General features: G+C 40.7%; 1 protein-coding gene and 1 pseudogene across 1 annotated transcript; one reads left to right on the forward strand and one right to left on the reverse strand.

Moving 5' to 3' along the window:
* Nucleotides 1–2045: 2045 nt before the first annotated feature.
* On the reverse strand, nucleotides 2046–10441 carry LOC102710550 (annotated as a pseudogene).
* Nucleotides 10442–16882: 6441 nt separating this feature from the next.
* LOC121056024 (CASP-like protein 4C1) lies at nucleotides 16883–17902 on the forward strand. Its single transcript, XM_040529702.1, has 2 exons — nucleotides 16883–17213; nucleotides 17308–17902. The coding sequence occupies exons 1-2, from the start codon at nucleotides 16896–16898 to the stop codon at nucleotides 17533–17535; spliced, it is 546 nt and encodes a 181-aa protein (XP_040385636.1). The 5' UTR covers nucleotides 16883–16895; the 3' UTR covers nucleotides 17536–17902.
* The last annotated feature ends 857 nt before the right edge of the window (nucleotides 17903–18759 follow it).

Here is an 18759-nt window from a genome sequence, read left to right on the forward strand (position 1 = left end):
TTTTCGTGAACTAAACACACCCTATGTTGTTGTATATCCGGTTTTGCGGGTTAATGTGAGGTGAATGAAACTCAACTCATAGTTGAGGACCAAAAGTGGATTTTCACTTTTGCATACAATCTCGTGTCATCTCCGTATCGTCCTATGTTGCAAATTGAGGCCCAGCTTGATCCTGACCCATGTGACTGTGCTTCGGTGGCCCACAAACGCATAACATGCAGTCAATAAATTCTAACCTGATTTAGGACCATAGAATAACTCTTTATTTCTATAATTCTTTACATTTTAGGCAAGGTTAAAGTTAAATATTAGAATTTTGACTGTCAATAACTTTTAGTTTGACCATCATGCATATATTAGTCTATAAAATGCATTCATATTTGTTTACTTATTTTTATATATTATAATAGAAAATTATATTCAAATGTATGTTTTGGAGTCTGTGTCATTATTCAAAACGTTAAGAGTTATGAAACTTGGAAGAAGTATACTCTAGCATATTGCTATAGAACATTGTTTTTCCTTGCATATTTTTTATATTTTATTAAATGTGCCTATTTTTTAGGTTTTCATTAAAAATAAATCCTCCCAAAACCTACTTTAAATTTACATCATCTTGCCACGCCGACATGAATAGCATGGGCTGCATGGCCAAATACACTATCAAACTAATAGGGTGTGACAGTGTTATATTGTCACGTCATGCGAGATGGTATGGTCAAATGGTGCATATTTTGGAAATAAACTTTGGGACAGCTTATTTTTAGAAACAAGTATTAAAAAGGTGCACTTGATAAAATATTTTTTAATTCCTACGTTAATTTGAAAACATCGATTTTTATTTATTTTGCTGAAGTAATCAAAACTATAAATACTTCTAGGGCATATAAAATATAATGGTAGACTATTCATGTTTCAAGATGCTTTTAGAAATTATCGGTTTTATCGTTATTAACAATAGTACTCACTTTGTTGCATATTTTAAGATGTTTTGCTTTACCTATATCCATCCATCCATCAACCAATATGTTTTATATATGTGTCTAAATTAATTAATATACATATGAATATAGAGATGCCTATAACATCGTATAATGTGGAATGGAGTTAATATATTTTACGAGAAACCAATGTTGTGTAACCTCGAATATTACTTTAAAATAAAATCGACATTTAGGTTCTGAGATGATAAGTGGATTGGTAATGTTTGTTTCAAGGAGCAATATCCTTCTTTAGATAACATTGTTCGATAGAAGAATGCATGAGTGGAATCTTGCTCTATGGAATAACTTGGTTGCTAAAATTATGCATGTCAGGTTAAGTGAGGACAAGGACATTTTCATATACAATCTTAACCAAAATAATCAGTTTTCTGTATGTTCGATACTCATTGATTAACAATGGTTATATAAACAGAAACAGTGATATGGAAACTAAAGATGCCTCTTAAATTTTAAATCTGAGAATATGTTTTATTTTGGGCTCTTTGACTTACTAGAAATGACATGGTTAATTTTTGATAACTTGTAACTAAATCTTATATGGAGATGATTTTCAACGCAACTCATTAGTTCTAATTCTGAGCCCAGTTACAATAATGAATTTATTCTTCAAGCATGATGAAGTATAGAGCCAACGGTCATGCAAATTTTTATTAATTTAATTTGGATGGAGATTTACTAATAGATTCTCTTATTAAGTTTGACTCTCCTTTTAGTTTGGTGTGTTTAGTTTGTCTTTAGTCATCTCTTTCTAACAAATATCATTAACAAACAGTTACTCCCTCCGTTTCATAATGTAATATGTTTGACTGTTTTGCTTACAATGTTTGACCATTTGTCTTATTCAAAAAATTATGGAAATATCATTTATTTTTCTTATTAATTATTTTATTATCTAAAGAACTTTAAGCACGGCGTGTCATTTTTTATATTTATACTAAATTTTTGAATAAGACGAATGGTCAAACGTTGCAAAAAAAACTAAACATCTTACATTATGAAACGGAGATATAGAAATATACAGAAAGCAATATATTCTCTTTATTTTGTTGTTCTGGAATTCCACGTTAATTACGGTTTAATTTACAATACAAATGAACTTGAGATCACACGAGAAAATCATTCGCAATCACGAACAGTAGCTCATCTGGATCATCCTGATCTTGGCTCGATCTCCATCATCTTGGTGCCAGCTCAAGCACACTCTCCTGCCTCAGCTCACCGATCTGAGCATCGCTGACGGCAGCAGCACTCGCCGCCGCGCTGGCATTGGCGGCGGCGGCTCTGCTGCTCGTCGCCGTCGCCGTCGTCGGGACAGAGCTGCCGCCGCTGCTGCTGTAGTCATCGTAGCCGCATCCCGACCGCGCGCGGGACGCCTCCAGCTCGAGGCACTCCTTGAGCTCGGCGACGACGTCGGCCATGGCCGGCCGCTCCCGCGACGGCAGCTCCTTGCACCGCAGCGCGAGCTCCGCCACCTTCCACACCGAGTTGACGTCGTAGTAGCGGCGCTGCTGCTCGCCGCCTCCTCCTCCTCCTCCCCCCATGGCCGGGTCGGCCACGCTCTCGATGTCGCCCTCCGCCAGCCGCTGCCGCGCCCACACCGCAAGGTGGACGCTCTCGCCGCCGCCGCCGCTGCCGGGCACGGCCGGCGGGCGGCCGGTGACGAGCTCGAGCAGCACGACGCCGAAGCTGTAGACGTCGCTCTTCTCGCTGAGGCGGGAGGTGTGGTAGTACTCCGGGTCGAGGTAGCCCAGCGTGCCGGCCGGCTGGGTGGTGACGTGGGTCATGGCGCCGCCGGCGAACGCCAGCGCCTTGGTCAGCCCGAAGTCGGCGATCTTGGCGTCGAGGTCGCCGGACAGGAGGATGTTTCGCGTCTTCACGTCCCTGTGGATCAGCGGAGGCTGGCATGACTTGTGCAGGTACTCCAATCCTGCATCCATGGACAGAGAAAAAAAAACAAGAGGTGTCTGAATTAGTAGCAGTGCAGTCAGTTGAAATTTGTCCAAATTTTGAGCAAAAATGTGTGATTTTGAACATACTTGAATTGGCGTGGAAGTTGTCTCTTGCTACTAGGGACGAAAATGGATCAGAAACGGATAAAAACTATATCTATCATATTCATTCCATATTTCTTTTCAGACTTAGACTCGGAAATCTGGATACGAAAATGGAACCAGATAAAGTATAAGTCTGTACGAAATGATTTTTTTTCTTGAATTATCCAAATAGCTATCTGAACAAATATACAGATAGTTTTAGACCGAATCAAGTTTCTACCCGATACGGCGATACTGGCCTTACCATATCCGTATCCGTTTACGGGAAAAAATATTCGAATCTGTTTACGAGACTATCAAAAAAATATCTGTCCGATACTATCTATTTTCCAAAAATCGTTCGGATTCTGGAAACTTTTTTAACCGATTTAATCCCTACTTGCTACTGTGTCATTACAGTTTCTTTTCAGGTGTAGTTACCAGGGGCGGTACCAGAAAAGATCATTTATCTTATAGTATTAACTATTTTTAAATTTTATATGGTAAATTTATATGATATTAAAGTGATTATGGAAGGGCTCCAGTTGCCCTAGGCCTAGTTCTGCCACTGTAGTTACTACTGTGCAGTACTACAGAGACCTTGAGCAGAGTCAAGAGCGATCTTCAGACGTTGATGCCAAGTCAGCGGTGCAGTAATGGAGGCCTCTCCTGCTATTGTCATAAATTTTAGATATGAAAACCATGCAGAAACAAATCTGGATATGAAAAAGAATTTCTGGAGAAGTTGGCCTTTGCTTTGGCCACAATCTATTTGTAGGGTGAACACATGTGTGTGGCATTAACAATTACTACGAAATTAGCATGACAATAGCACATTGAGTACTTTTCTTTTGAGATGAGCACATTGAGTACTAAGGGGCTAACAATTATCACCAACTAAGTTTCCACTTTTTTTCGAAAATGAAAGGTAATCAAGTAGTATCCTCTAGAAAATGATTCTTTTATAAGAAGTGTGCATTTTCTACAGATATGCTGACTATTTTGAAAAAAAAATAATGATTAAAACAGAAATTCAGCAATAGGTGAAATAGTATGTCGAACCAATTAAGCACCTGATTACCTGAAGGTGAAAATATTTTTGGACAGAAGCTAGCTTACCTCTTAAACGGTCTTCCAGGTTCCCTCCATGCATATACTCATAAACAAGTGCCAGATGTTTCTTATCCTTGCAATACCCAATCAAGGAAACAAGGTTTCTATGATGAACTCTAGTCAAGTGCTGAGCCTGCAAAATGGAGCAAAAAAACATTTTGTTTCGTTTCGATTGCGCGCAAAAGATGAATTTCAACTGAACAACTCATATAATTTACCTCAGATAAAAACTCTTTATCTCCCTGAGAAGATGTTTTTGAGCACATCTTGACAGCAACTGGAGTTCCATCCTCCAAGTAGCCTAGGAAGACAGTGCCAAATCCTCCTTGCCCTAATTCCTCTCTGAAGTTTGCTGTCATGAGTTTCAGCTCCCTGTAGGTGAACTGCCTGTTCTCGAATACATTCGACCTTTCTCGAGGGCTAATGAGCCTTGCATTGTTTGCCATCCAGGTCTCTGGAGTAATCAAAGACACATTTTATATGAACAAATCTTTTACAAACTGCAGGTTTCAGTTTTTCTGTTAATGAGTTATTAATTACCTTGGCTATTCCTCCTCCTGTGAAGGATAACAATTGCTGCCACAAACAGCAGAGTTGCTACAGCTACTGGAATAACTATTGCTATGACAAGGATTGTCTTGCTTTGTTTACTCTCTGGTGCACATGTATTGTTAGCACCATTATCGCAGAGATCTGCGTTGTTCCCAATCCTAGCATATCAGAGCAACAACTCCAAATTGATTAGTTTTAGATATTAATTAAGTCAAGGTCCATACAGACTCTTTCTTTTTGCAACAAGAACGAAAACTACATAGATCACAGGTCCATCATGGAATTTTATACAAGGTATGAGTTCAAGATGATGCAGACCTTAACACAAGAGATCCTTTTTGTCGCTTTTGAAGCAAGTCCTGAGGAATCGATCCACTGAGTTTGTTGCTTGATAAATCACTGCAGAAACCAAGTACATTACCAACATACTGGTACAATTAGTGAAGTTAATTCAGGTTTACAAAAATACTTACAGGAACTTGAGTGATGGCATTTGAGCTAGAAAATCAGGTATTGGGCCAGATAGGCTGTTATTGGACAAGTCCCTGAAATTGAAAATCTTGTACATATACTATGCTAGGTAAAACCAAGATTTAATAAGCAAAAGTTGAATGCCATGCTGCATTCAAGTTTTTGCAACAGAAATTAGTAGCCATGTATATGTATTTCAGGTCTGGAGGTGAGAACAGATAGCCTGAATTAAGAAGCCATAAACTCTTGCACTTACAAGTATTGGAGGGATTTTAGATCACCAAGAGAAGGATCAACTGCCCCAGTTAACACACTTGATGACAAGTTTCTGCAGAAAATCATTCAGTACATCAATAACTACATCAGAAACAGAATTTTTCTGCATTTTTGTAACCACTTACAAAGATGTTATCCATGCAGGGCCAGATGATGAATAACTACAGTTTAATCCAACCCAGGCAAATGCACTTGGTGCACATGGATCCCCCATCCAATTCTTCTTCAGTTCATACTTATCGCGAATTTCCATCATCGCCTTCGCTGTTCATACAGAAAAAAAAAAACAAGGAAGGAGATTCTGAACTTTTACCTTATACCGTTCTAACAAAAAAATCAAACTTGAAACAATAAATTGGACAAGATATTAATTTGGGGGGTAAAATATCAAGAACCAAGAAGTTGCACCTGTGTTGTGTTCCCTTTTATATTACAAGATGTTTGATTTTATTTAAAGCCAAAATTCTTTAGGTTTGACCATTTTTATAGAAAAACGTAGCAACATTTTCAACGTAAAACAAATATAATATTGAAACATATTCAATGTTAGATTTCATGAAACTAGTTTGGTGTTATAAACTTTGCTACAATTTTCTATAAATTTAATCAAACTTAAAGAAGTTTAACTTTATAAAAAAATTCAAAGCGTCCTCTATTATAAAACAGGGGGTATAAATGTACAGCAGTACAACGCACAACACCAAGAAAAGAACATTTTTCTTATCCCTAAGAAGATATCATAAGTTATCGTTGTTTTTTATGTATATCTCTTCGTACCTTACATACTAGAAGATATTATAGTAAATAATGATACCTTCTCAAGTATGGAAAAATTGCTCCAAGAAAAATACAATGCTTTGATCTATGCAAGCCGAATTTTATATTTATGCAAACAAATTTGAAAAATTCAAACGAATTTGAATCTGTTTAGAGCTGTACCATCTCCGCCGTTCGTCCCGAGCTCAGGCATCGGCTGCACCGTATATATCTCGAGCCCGTTCACGATGGGCGGCGCCGCGGAATCCGTCGCGGCGACGAGCGACGCCACGTGCCGCTGCGCCGGCCGCGCCCCCCGCACCGTCGCCCTCACCACCTCGGCGGAGAGGTACCTGGGCGCGTACCCTCGCCGACCGCCGGAGACGGCAGCGCCGCCGCCGCCGCCGTCGACGACGACGTCGAACCGCCGCGGCGCCGGCAGCCGCTGCAGCTCGGCGAAGTAGAGCAGCAGGAGGTAGGTGATCTGCGCCGTGCCGCCGCCGCCGTCGTCGTCGGAGCTCCACGGGAAGTCGAGGCGCGTGCCGCTCGCCGGCGTGGCGGCGCTCCGCAGGATCGGGGAGGGGTCGTCGGAGCGGCTGATGTTGGTGACGTCGACGGCGGCGGCGACGGTGATGTTCGTCCATGAAGGGTCGTCGCCGTACGGCTGCCACAGCCGGTCGTACGGATCGTATGGGTACCTATTAGTGGTATTTATTTGCACTAAGAATAATTAGAAGTTTAATTAAAGTGAGAAAATTTTAAGTTTGAAAGGAGTAAAAAATGTGTGCTTCAACTGTTCAAGAGATGTGGTAAAATAAATTTACAGTATGTCATGAAAGTGTAAGCTAAAAAATATGGTAATTTTTATTATTATCCTTGAAAAGTAGCTTAATATATCAAATATTTTAGTGTAAAATTTTAGTATCTTAAAATATAATATATCTCAAGTTATTAAACTTTTATAATAAAAACGTGGTAACTTGAGAGCTTTTTGAAGAATGATAAAAAAACTCAAAAAATATTGATGTTCCATATTAGTTATTATTGTGAGTTTTTTTTACCAGAGATATACTACATAACCATAACTATAGGGCACTTCGTCTGTGTTCTACTTTGAGGGTTGGGAAAAGATTTTCTCGGCACGTACAGTAGATCGGTGAATTAGCGTGTAATTAATTAAGTATAAGTTATAAAAACTTATAAAAATGGATTAGTGTTGCCAAGTTGCATTAGCAATTTCACTTCCTTATTTCAGTTAACTTTTATTTCAAATAGTGCATTTCTTCAATCTTTCGAGGATGTACCGGGAATTTCATCCCTTGAACTCATACATACATACATACATACATATATATATACACACACGTATGTATGCATGTATGTATGTACGTATGTATGTAAGAGTTCAAGGGATGAAATTCCTAGTACATCCCATAGAAAGATTGAACAAATGTACTATTTGAAATAAAAGTTAACTGAAATGAGGAAGTGAAATTGATATATATATATATATATATATATATATATATATATATATATATATATATATATATAAAAGAGTTCAAGGATGAAATTTCCTGTACATCCCCGGAAAGATTGAACAAATGCACTATTTCTATTTGAAATAAAAGTTAACTGAAATGAGGAAGTGAAATTGCTAATGCAACTTGGCAACACTTATATATATATATATAAGTGTGTTACTTGCCTAAAATGTAACATATTTTGTGAAGATGTTTTTAAATATGTTTAATATCGATACTACTCTCTAGTTATAAAATTTGAAGTTTAGGAAGGTTCAACTTTTTATAGGTGTTTTAGGCAACTTATGGAAGATATCGAAAAATGCTAAACTAACGTGTGGGTGTTTTATATATATATATATATATATATATATATATATATATATATATATATATATATAAAATAATCAGATGAAATATAGTATATGTACTTAGATAAGGGAATGGACAACAGCTTAAAGTGATAGCTTTGTTTAACATTGGTTATGCTGGTCAAATGCCATGCGGCAATCAGAGCGTGGTTCAGGGGAATCAGCAGCGAATACGTTGACATAGACGACCGATGGATTCTGAAACTACGTGCAGACAACCGTACTTGGTATTTTTAAGCTTCTTTAGAGCAAGTTCAATATTACAATTGACTCTAGATCATCTATAGTTAACTTAACAGTTAATTTATACAATAGGTATATACTATATAATTAATATCCGGTCACATCTATCGTACACACATATTTCTTAGAGTTCATGCTGTAGCTAGCTGCAAATTAGTAGTCTGTTGCTATTCTCCCTATTCTCTTATCTTCTTAGCTATTGTACCTGCTCTTATTAGGGATTAAATTTAAAAAGAAAAAATAAACTGGCTCTTAATAAGGTATAAATGATGATGCGATGATATTATATTTTGAATGGAAAGTGTTCTACGAAACAGGTGATATCATGAATAATGCTATGAATACATATATTCTAGAACAAAATTTAAATCTCATAAATCCTTACGTTTTGTAACAGAGGGGTTAGCTGCGAGGCTCTCACCTGAATAGTTTGTAGTAAGTGGCCGGGAGCCAGAACTGGTAGCGGCCGAAGGCGAACTTCGCCGGCGGGCGGCCGTGGTTGAGCAGAAGCAGCGACTGGTTCGCCGTCGCCTCCGGGTACAGCTCCGCCTTCAGAGGTCTCAGGTCCAGCCCGGAGATGAACGGTGTGCCCATGCCTATATTCACCAGGCACACCTGTAAAAAAAATATTTACAAATCAGTTCTGCCTAATATCTTACATCCTTTTTGGACGTAGAAACCGAGTTTTAATTTAATTCACAATCGAAAATATTGTGTTAAATCTTAGTCTGCTAACAGATGCTCCCACGGTTTGAAATGTAACCGCTCGATTGTTATGTTTATCGGCCATTTCAAGCCGATTCGTATTGAGAAGTCCTCTTGTAAAGCAAGCATTCAAGCTAAAGTTCTATTTTTTTAAAAAAAATTGCTGGGACAATCGTAATATTTGTCACCAGTTTAAATCACTACAGCAATAAGACAGTAATAAAAAAAATTTAAGAACATCACCGGAAATATCGTTCAAGTGATGTCTTTGCATAATAGAAAAAGGAAAGTTGACAAATGCTCCAAATTTGTTCGAATCTCACCAGTTTCAATCGGTTTACAGTTGAGGGTGGTAATAAGCTCAAGGTTTTTTTTATGTAAAATTTAACTGAAATTTTATAGTTGTTTTATTTAAGTATGGTTATAAAAAAACCAAATGCCTTGTACCATTATCACTTAGGCGGTAATCACAAATTCATAATAAGAGTATAATTCGCTTAGATCTAGAGACTTTTTTTTAGTCCATTGTCCCATCACATGTTTGGACATTAATTAGGAACATTAAATATAGACCGATAATAAAACTAATTGCATAAATAAAGGCTATTTTATTAGACAAAATTTTTTAAGCCTTATTAATCCACGATTAGCAAATATTTACTTAGCATCACATTCGCTAATCATAGACTAATTAGAGTCAATAGATTGATCTTGCGAAAAAGTTCAGAGCATAGTGTAAGCTTTATTAATAATTTATATTTAATACTACTAATTAGTGTTAAACATTTGATGTGACATGACCTCACATGTACTTTAAAAAAAAGTTAGACGAAAACAGTGTCTAAAATGGCGATGGTGTACCTGGAGGAAGTCGGCCGGCGACGACACCACCGCCTCGAAGATGTAGGTGGCGTCGGCGGCGGTGACGTTGACGGTGGCCCACCGGTTGGCCCCGAGGTGGAGCTCGAAGACGACGGGGAGCCTGGCGATGGCGCCGTCGTAGTTGCCGTAGTAGAAGGTGGCCCTGACGAGGTACCTGCCTCCCGGCGACAGCTACCGGAGCGTATAGCATCCGCCGCGGCGCCGCCGCCTGGGAAGTAGCGGACGGTGAGGTAGCGGGCGGCCATGTCCCGGTCGGTGTAGGGCGGGTTGATGCCGGCGTTGAGCCCCGCCCCGCCGTCGACGAAGCCGGCGTCCGGGACGTACCGGAGCCCCCGGGTGGACTCGTCGGAGTAGCCACCGCCGTCCGGTATCCCGCAGTCGATGCTGACGAACCCGAGGCTGTCCGGCTGGCCATGAACGCCGCCGCCGCCGCCGCCGCCGACGACGACGACGACGTACAGCAGCGTCAGCGTCAGCAGCCGCCGCAGATGAACGGTCGCCGCCGCCGCCATTAGTGACACCGTGCGAGCTAGAGGTAGAGCTAGCTCTCCCTGTCCTGATGCATATGACATAATGCTCTCTTAATTAACTCATCTCACCTTGAATAATGGTGATTACTGAGCTGATTTGGGGTGATTAGAGCGGAGCATAATTAATTATATCTGGTTAATTAAGTATTAATCATGTTATGATCAGGTTGGTGTGAGTGAGGCTGTGAGCTCGAGTGGTTTTATAGGATTGTTTTGATTTGATTGGGTATTCTGGCAAGCTAAGCTTCATATATATGAGTAGTTGTACGTAGCAACTCTTTTTTTTTCACCTATGTTGTTTATAAGTCAAATTTTAAATTTTTAAATTTAAATCTAGAGTTGATTTTAGGTTTTTTTCTACCGTAGCTTGTTTCGCTATTTACATTTTAGATCGCTAGAAACACGATATAAAAATTATTTATAAATTATTTTTAAAAAAAATATATCGTCGGGCTTTTTTTTGCAGAAAAAAGCTGGGTTGCTAGGTCAATTACGTGCATTTCCAAGCGTTTGGAAGGAACTTTCCCGGGGAAAATTAAGGTCACAAGTCAGCATGCGACAGCGAGAGCGGCATATCTAATAGCAATTAACAACTAATTAAACAAGAGATAGGCACGGCCTTATCCATAAATACACCTAGGCAACTCCAAGCAATTTTTCTTTAATCAACAAGTGCAAGCCCCTTGTCATTTTCATTAATTAACAGAAATAGAGCAACAGTTTACAAATAGTACAAACTTAAAAAGAAACTAGCATCCTTCTCCAGAACCATGGATGTCATCCTGGAAAAGTAATCTAAACTCTTAAACTCTTAAGAGATCTCTCGTCTATTACATTTCATCTAAATAGTTATAAAAAAATTAAAAAAATTATAAAGATAGATTAATACTAAATATACAAATAGGGGCGTATCTTATATGACACAGTGTAGCTCGCTTGCTAGGGAGGAAGAGGAAAAAAAGCTGAATGATATGAAGGATCAGATTCTGAATTGTGTTCGAAATCTCAGTCAGAGGGTTGGAGTGGGTTAAGTCTGCTGTTGCTGTTTTAGATGTGTTTGTAATTAGCCTGGTGCCTGGGGCACTCCTTGTCTGTTCTTATAGCTGGGTCTAATGTTTTAGGCAAGTTTGTGCTTTAGTTTTTGTTGTCATATTTCCTGCTGGTTCTCATACTCGGTAAGCTGGTATCCCCAGCAGTAAACCCTTTTGTGCTTTATAAAAAGCAGAGCTTTTAGTTTTTTCTTAAAAAATATTAAATATACAAATACACAAATATACAAGTTTAAAATCCACCTCATGTGCCATCCCATCTAGAGTTCTGAAGAGAACATGTGTGGTAGCTATTCGATAGCCCAATACTACAGCCACTAGCAAGGCCGTGTTCGACGGGATGGGTATAAGATAACTTATCCCTGACACGAAAAACGTGATAATAGATTAGTACATAATTAATTAATTATTAATTATTAAAAAAATATAAAATAGATTAATATTATTTTTTAAACAACTTTCCTATAGAAAATTTTTGCAAAAAAATACACTATTTAGTAGTTCGGGAAGCGTGTGCACGGAAAACGGGGTAGATAAGTTAACTTAGGGGCCCTGCCGGACGCGGTCTAAGGTGGTGTTTAGATTGAGAAAATTTTTGAGAGAAGTGTCACATCAAATAATTGACCGGATGTCAGAAGAGGTTTTCGGACACGAATGAAAAATGAATTTCACGGCTAGCCTAGAAACCGCGAGACGAATCTTTTGAGCCTAATTAATCCATCATTAGCACGTGTTGGTTACTGTAGCACTTATGGCTAATCATGGGCTAATTAGGCTCAAAAGATTCGTCTCAAGATTTTTTCCATAACTGTGCAATTAGTTTTTTGGTTCATCTATGTTTAATGTTTTATTGGATGTTCAAAATTCGATGTGATGTTTTTAGAAAAAAAATTTGGGAACTAAAACAAGTCCTAAGTAGTAAAGGGTTAGTTCGGTATGGATCCAGCTACAGATTGGGTTGACTTGATATTTCTGGATAGAATATGGTGTGTTTGGTTCATAAAATGCTAAATGATTGTATTTGAACATAAAATCGGGGTCCCGTGGGTTTGACTTTACCAGCAGATTGTAGCTACTTGCACTCATCTTTTAGCTTCCGTTTATACTTACGAGCCAAAAAAATAAATTTTTACCTTTAAATTTGAAATTGATTTTAAGTTTTTTTTCTCATCAAAATTTATTTTTCAGTATTAGCTTATAGATCGTTAAGAATATATATAGAAGTTTTATTCATAAGTTATTTCTTATTCGTAAATATGTCGCTTGGCTTTTTTTCAATCACCCTAGTTAGCCCATCATCAATTAATTGACTTCTTAGGGTGTGTTTTTGTCTCATGAGGGATTATTGACTTTTATGTGCATATTTTTCAAGCTCTTAAATATATATTTTCTTAAAAAACAAAATATAAAAGTTCTTGATCTGACTTTTATTTTCATCTTATGTAGAACAAAATATAAAGTAATAATTTTACTTATGTAGAACCCCGTATCTTTCCTACTTAAATAATAGGAATATTTCGTTGTGGCCCTGCATGCCAGTCACCTCGCGTTCGCCTTCGCTAGCCCGCACGTTGCCACCTTGCCCCTGCTCTTGGGTCACGCCTCGCGCTATCTGTGTGCATGGAGTGGTAATGAGTAATGTATGTCGGTTCTTTCATAACCCTGTTTAATTTTTTAAATTTTTTTAACTTAAAATTCTATACAATTTTATTTTTAACGTATTTTAAACCCGGACCATATAAAATTAAATTTTATAGATAAAATGATATCACCCCTATCCGTGCGTGCACACGCCGTTCGCTAACTGGGCGCCTCACTGCTCGCGTGCGTGGAGGCCCATGGGCCGGCTGGTGCGCCGCGTCATGGCTCACGTGTTTGGCAGGTGGGCCCAAACAGTGGCAGGATTGTGGCCCATGACGTCTCTTGGTCCACCCCTCGGCCCTCACCAGTCCACACGGTCCACGGCCATGGGCTGCAACTTAAGTAGTGCTTGGTTCTTCAAGAGTCAAGTGCATCAGCGATCTTTAAACCTGTGTGTATACGTTATCTGGGTTCCTAAACTCTCAAAATGTATTTTTGGGTCCCTGAACTTGTCTGGGGTGTCATATAAGTCCAAACGGACTCCGACCCGCTCCATCCATTGACGTGGCATGCCACGGTGGCGCCTACGTGGTGTTGACATCGCTCGGCCGCAGCCCGCGCCGTCGTGTGCCAGTCGTCTCCCGCTCGGATGCACGTACATGTGAGAAGGGAATGAGATAGCACAACAAAGGAGTGGGGGAATCGAGAAAGGTGAGAAAAGAATAAGGAGAGATATATTGACATGTGAGACCCACGTAGTCCCACCAACACGTAGGCGTTATCGTGGCATCCTACGTCAACGGATGAAGCGGGTCGGAGCCCGTTTGGACCTATATGACACCCTAGACAAGTTCGGAGACACAAAAATGTATTTTGAGAGTTCAGGAACCCATATAACACATGCACGTAAGTTTAGGGACCGCTGGTGCACTCACTCTTCAGGCAAAAATCAATTTTAATGTGCACCTAATTCTATCATCTGAAGTTCACGGTGGTGCATAGTCAATTAATACTGAAAATATACGTGTTGTATTAGTTAATTAAGAGCTTAAGTAGCTTCGGTTAAATCTATCGTGGATGAAGAAAAGACTAAGGCCCTCTTCGGTTTGGAATAATTTTATAGGAATTTTGAAAAAATTAAATTGTTTTCTCTGGAATTCCTGTAAAATTCATGTGATCCGAACAAGCCCTAACTCGTGCATGCATGATTAGTTTTTGCGTGGTTAATTGTAGCATCCATACAAGCGCTTCTAGCTCAAGATTATCTCTTCGTAAGTCGTCTGTCGCCGCGTCGTAACCAGAGTTAAAATAGAACCTATCTAAACTTAGACAGTTCACACTAATAACCTCATCATCATATGTATTTTTATCCGGATCACATCGTATCGATCATAGTTCGTGCTGGCCTATTAGATTATATACCCAATATATTTTAATGAAATTTTATAAGGAATTTTTTTATTTCCGTGACGAAGCACGTGTACTGTGCTAAGAACTATAAAAATGCAGAGCTGGGCGGTCAAATTAAGCACGCAGATCAGTCGATCGAGCTGCGATGAGGTGGCTGAGTTAGCTGAGCTCGTGAACACAGTCGTCTTCGTCTTCGTCTCCGTCGCCGGCCGGCCTCTCTTCGCTCGACACGCTCGGTTCACACTCCGATCATGTGGGATCGAGTAGCTGGCCGGGCGCACGCATGGTTCACGCCTCTCACGCCGCTGCACCGGGGAAAACCCGTGACGTGTCCCTGCTGGCTGCTGCCACCACACATGCACACTTGTTCACTTTGACTTGCTCACGGCCAGCCAGCCAATGCTGATGACTATACTGTCCCATTGGAGCCTACAAAAGACTAAGACCCTATTTGGATGATACGGACTGTCACATCGAATATTTGATACTAATTAGAAGTATTAAATATAAATTATTAATAAAACACATCTCATATTCTGGACTATTTTATGAGACGAATCTATTGAGCCTAATTAGTCCATGATTAGTGAATATGATGCTACCGTAAAACATTTGTTAATCATGACTTAATTAGGCTTAAAAAATTGTCTAATAAAATAGCATTTATTTATGTAATTAGTTTTTTGTCCGACTATATTTAATACTCGTAATTAACGTCCAAACATCCGATGTGACATGGGAAAAAAAATCCCTCGATCCAAACAGCCACTAATTTCGCCGTTATCGTGGAAGGTTAATGGTGAACAAATTGTTGATGGTACTAGATAAATGAGGAATGGATTTTATGTCTAGTTTTTAATTTAAGGTGGTGTTAAGCGCCTACAATAAGCGCAAATCTGATCACCCAGCGACCCTCTGTCAATATCTAGTTATCACCATCATGTCGAGCGGTGGAGCCAAAACAGTTGTTTAGCCCAAACAACTTGAGAGACTGTAATATTTATCGATCTATTTTTAATGAATTTTGGCGACTTTCCAAACACATATCAGTTATCGACATTACTCTCGTTGGATGATCAATATCTTCTTATACCAGGTCATTGGCTCATACTTCATCTGTCCCAGTAAAAATAATTTGTGCATACGAGATTCTATGACCAAATTGATTTCATCGCTATCAACGCTCCAGTTGTGAAAACAGAGTTGACATCCAACACTGTCACAAGCATTCAGTTGAAAGTACAAATCACTCACTCGAGTTCAAAGTCAAAAAAGCAAAAGGTCAAAAGCCGATCGATCAGCTCGTTTGAGGCCCCGTTTAGTTACCAAAAATTTTCGTTCAAAAACATCACATCAAATCTTTAGATGCCTAAATAGAGTATTAAACATAGATAAATCGAAAAACTAATTACACAGTTATATGAGAAATTGTGAGACGAATCTTTTGAGCCTAATTAGTACATGATTAGCCATCAGTGCTACAGTAACCCACATGCGCTAATGACGGATTAATTAGGCTCAAAAGATTCGTCTCGCGGTTTCCACGCCAGCCGTAAAATTCGTTTTTTCATTTGTGTCCGAAAACCCCTTCCGACATCCGATCAAATATCTGATATGACATACAAAAATTTTCATTTCACCGACTAATCACCCCTAAATTTCCACCAGGCGCCGGTTGGCCTATCTAACCATGGTAGCCACCAACCCATGCAATGCACAAACATTTGCTTTATCCGAGTTCACGGGCATCATATCGCACCGATCTTATCTTATCTCCCCCAATTTCTCACACTGTCAATCATACTATCAAGATGCAAAAAAAAAAAAAACACTAGTTAAACTTATTCCTCACTTGTCACCATCATCTCATGTGGCTAGCCTAACAGACCAGCCTTGGTTGTGTAACGTCTCTCTCCCACACTGACTATCGTACCCGTCTCGGTCACGGTTACACCGATTTGGATGACTAGTTTCTCATACTAAAAAAATCTGGTGAAGTTCAAATGGTAATCATGACGAATAGATTATGATGCATTGAACTGTATGCCTTAGGTATATGAGTAAAATAGGTTTAGCTTTTTCCGTGACTGAAACTGTAGTTGACATGTGGGCCTACTTGAAGTAGGAGAATTTGTTGACCGGTTACATCCTACGTGGTAGGAAATTTGATGGTGTCACAAGAGCTAAATAGTCCACTAATGGCATCATTAAATTCGATCACATGTTCGTGCCAAACTACCATCACACACGTGTCACCAATTTTTTCGCTCCCCTCCCTGAGGCTGCCATGTGGGCCCGGCACCCTGCCACGTCAGCGTGCCCGTGACCCAGGAACCCATGTATATATTCAGGTGGTGTGGATCGTGCGCGAGTGTGGCGGTGTTCGACCGGTCGTGATGCCGTCGTCGTCGCCGGTGCGCAACGGCGGCGAGCTGGCGGCGGCGGAGGGGAGGGGGAAGTCGGTGGGGCGGCTGGTCGGGCTGATGCTGCTGCTCCGGCTGGCGGCGCTGTGCTTCGCGGTGGCGGCGGCGGCGTTCGCGGCGACGGACGGCGCCGCGCTCCGGCTCGCGCCGTTCAGGTTCCTGCTCGCCGCGAACGCGATCGTGGCGGTGTACTCGGCGTTCGAGGCGGCCGCGGCGTCGTGGGAGGCGGCCAGGGGCGGCACGCTGCTCCCCGAGGCCATGCAGCTCTGGTTCGACTTCGGCCACGACCAGGTAGGCCGCCGCCGCCGCCGCCATGGCTATAGCTTCTTCCTCTCCGGTAGCTAGCTTGGCTGAACTGGAGTACTACGTACGCGTGCGCATGCAGGGCTTCGGGTACATGGCGCTGGCAGCGGCGGCGGCGGCGGCGGCGACGGCGACGTGTGGAGGAGGGACAAGCGGCGCGGAGCGCGTGCAGGGCGACATCGCCGTAGGGCTCGGGTTCGCGGCGTTCGCGTCCGTGGCGGCGGCGGCGTTCGTGACGGGGTACCGCCTCGCCTGCTTCCTCGTGACCGGCTCGCGCTCGCCGGCCTCGCCGCCGTCCTCTCCCTACTGACCGACCAAATCGACCAGCACGCATGCAGCCCGGAGCAAACACCTTCCGGGCGGCCATGGAATCGCTCTGCCGTGTCGTGCTCGAGCTTTGTTTGGATACAGCTAGCTGCTTAATTAGCTCATAATTGCCTAGGCTTAATTACTTGTTAAGGTAAGTGCCACTTGACTAATTAGACATATTTTGTATCCTATATATTTGTATGAGTGCTGCTGTTTCAAGCTGCATGTATGATCGAGGAGAGCTCAAATTAATAGCAGAAGACCAAATCGAAGGAAATGAAAGTATATGAGTTTTATTGTAGCAATTTCAAGCAAAGCTACTCATGTACTCTCTCCGGGATTTTTTTTATTTATTTAACGTCGTTAATTTTTGGACCTACGTTTGACCATTAGCCTCATTCGATTTTTTTTTAAATATGCAATATCATAAGTTATTCTTAAAACTAATTTAGTAATAAATCAACCATAACAAAATAATTAATAATTATATATATATTCAATAAGAGAAATGGTTAACCACAACCGATAAAGGGAGATATTTGCGATGGGGACGGAGCTACAGTGTATTGGTCGAGATCAGCCAACCCCAATGACCTTCGACGAAATCTATTGTTATATTGTTTAGACAGCTAAGATGATACTAAAATTTAAATAAAATTAGTGTATTCTAGCCCTAATTATTCCGATGAACTAATTTTCCAGCCCTGGCTCTAACTGCGCGTGTGAAGTGCAACAATTGCGACCCCCAGAGTGTGGGGTTGGGCTGGGATTTCAGCCCACGCGAGGATGGATGGGCCGATTTTATGGGCCGGGGAGACGGAAAGGCCGCGTGGGGGAATCTTGAGGGAGGTAGCAGCGTTGCGGGAGCAGCTGGAAAAACGCGGTTTTGCGGCTGTTTGCTGATGCTGATGCTGGTGCGAGCGATTCTTCCTCGTTGGAACGAAACCCCGGAAAGCGTCCAACTCCATCCTCCGTCACGCACGGCTGGATCCGTAATAATGCTACGTGCCACAAATTATTGGTCATGGGCGTCACAGGATTTTATACTTTGCCACGTTCGTTTGAGGTGAGAGGGCTGGTTAGCTATCCGGCACGAAAAAACATAATAATAGATTAGTACATGATTAATTAGTAATTAATTATTAAAAAATATAAAATAGACTAATATGATTTTTTAAACCAACTTTCATATAAAAAACTTTAAAAAAATACACCGTTTAGCAGT

The sequence above is a fragment of the Oryza brachyantha genome, chromosome 12, assembly GCF_000231095.2.
Source record: "Oryza brachyantha chromosome 12, ObraRS2, whole genome shotgun sequence".
Classification (NCBI taxonomy): Eukaryota; Viridiplantae; Streptophyta; class Magnoliopsida; order Poales; family Poaceae; genus Oryza; species Oryza brachyantha.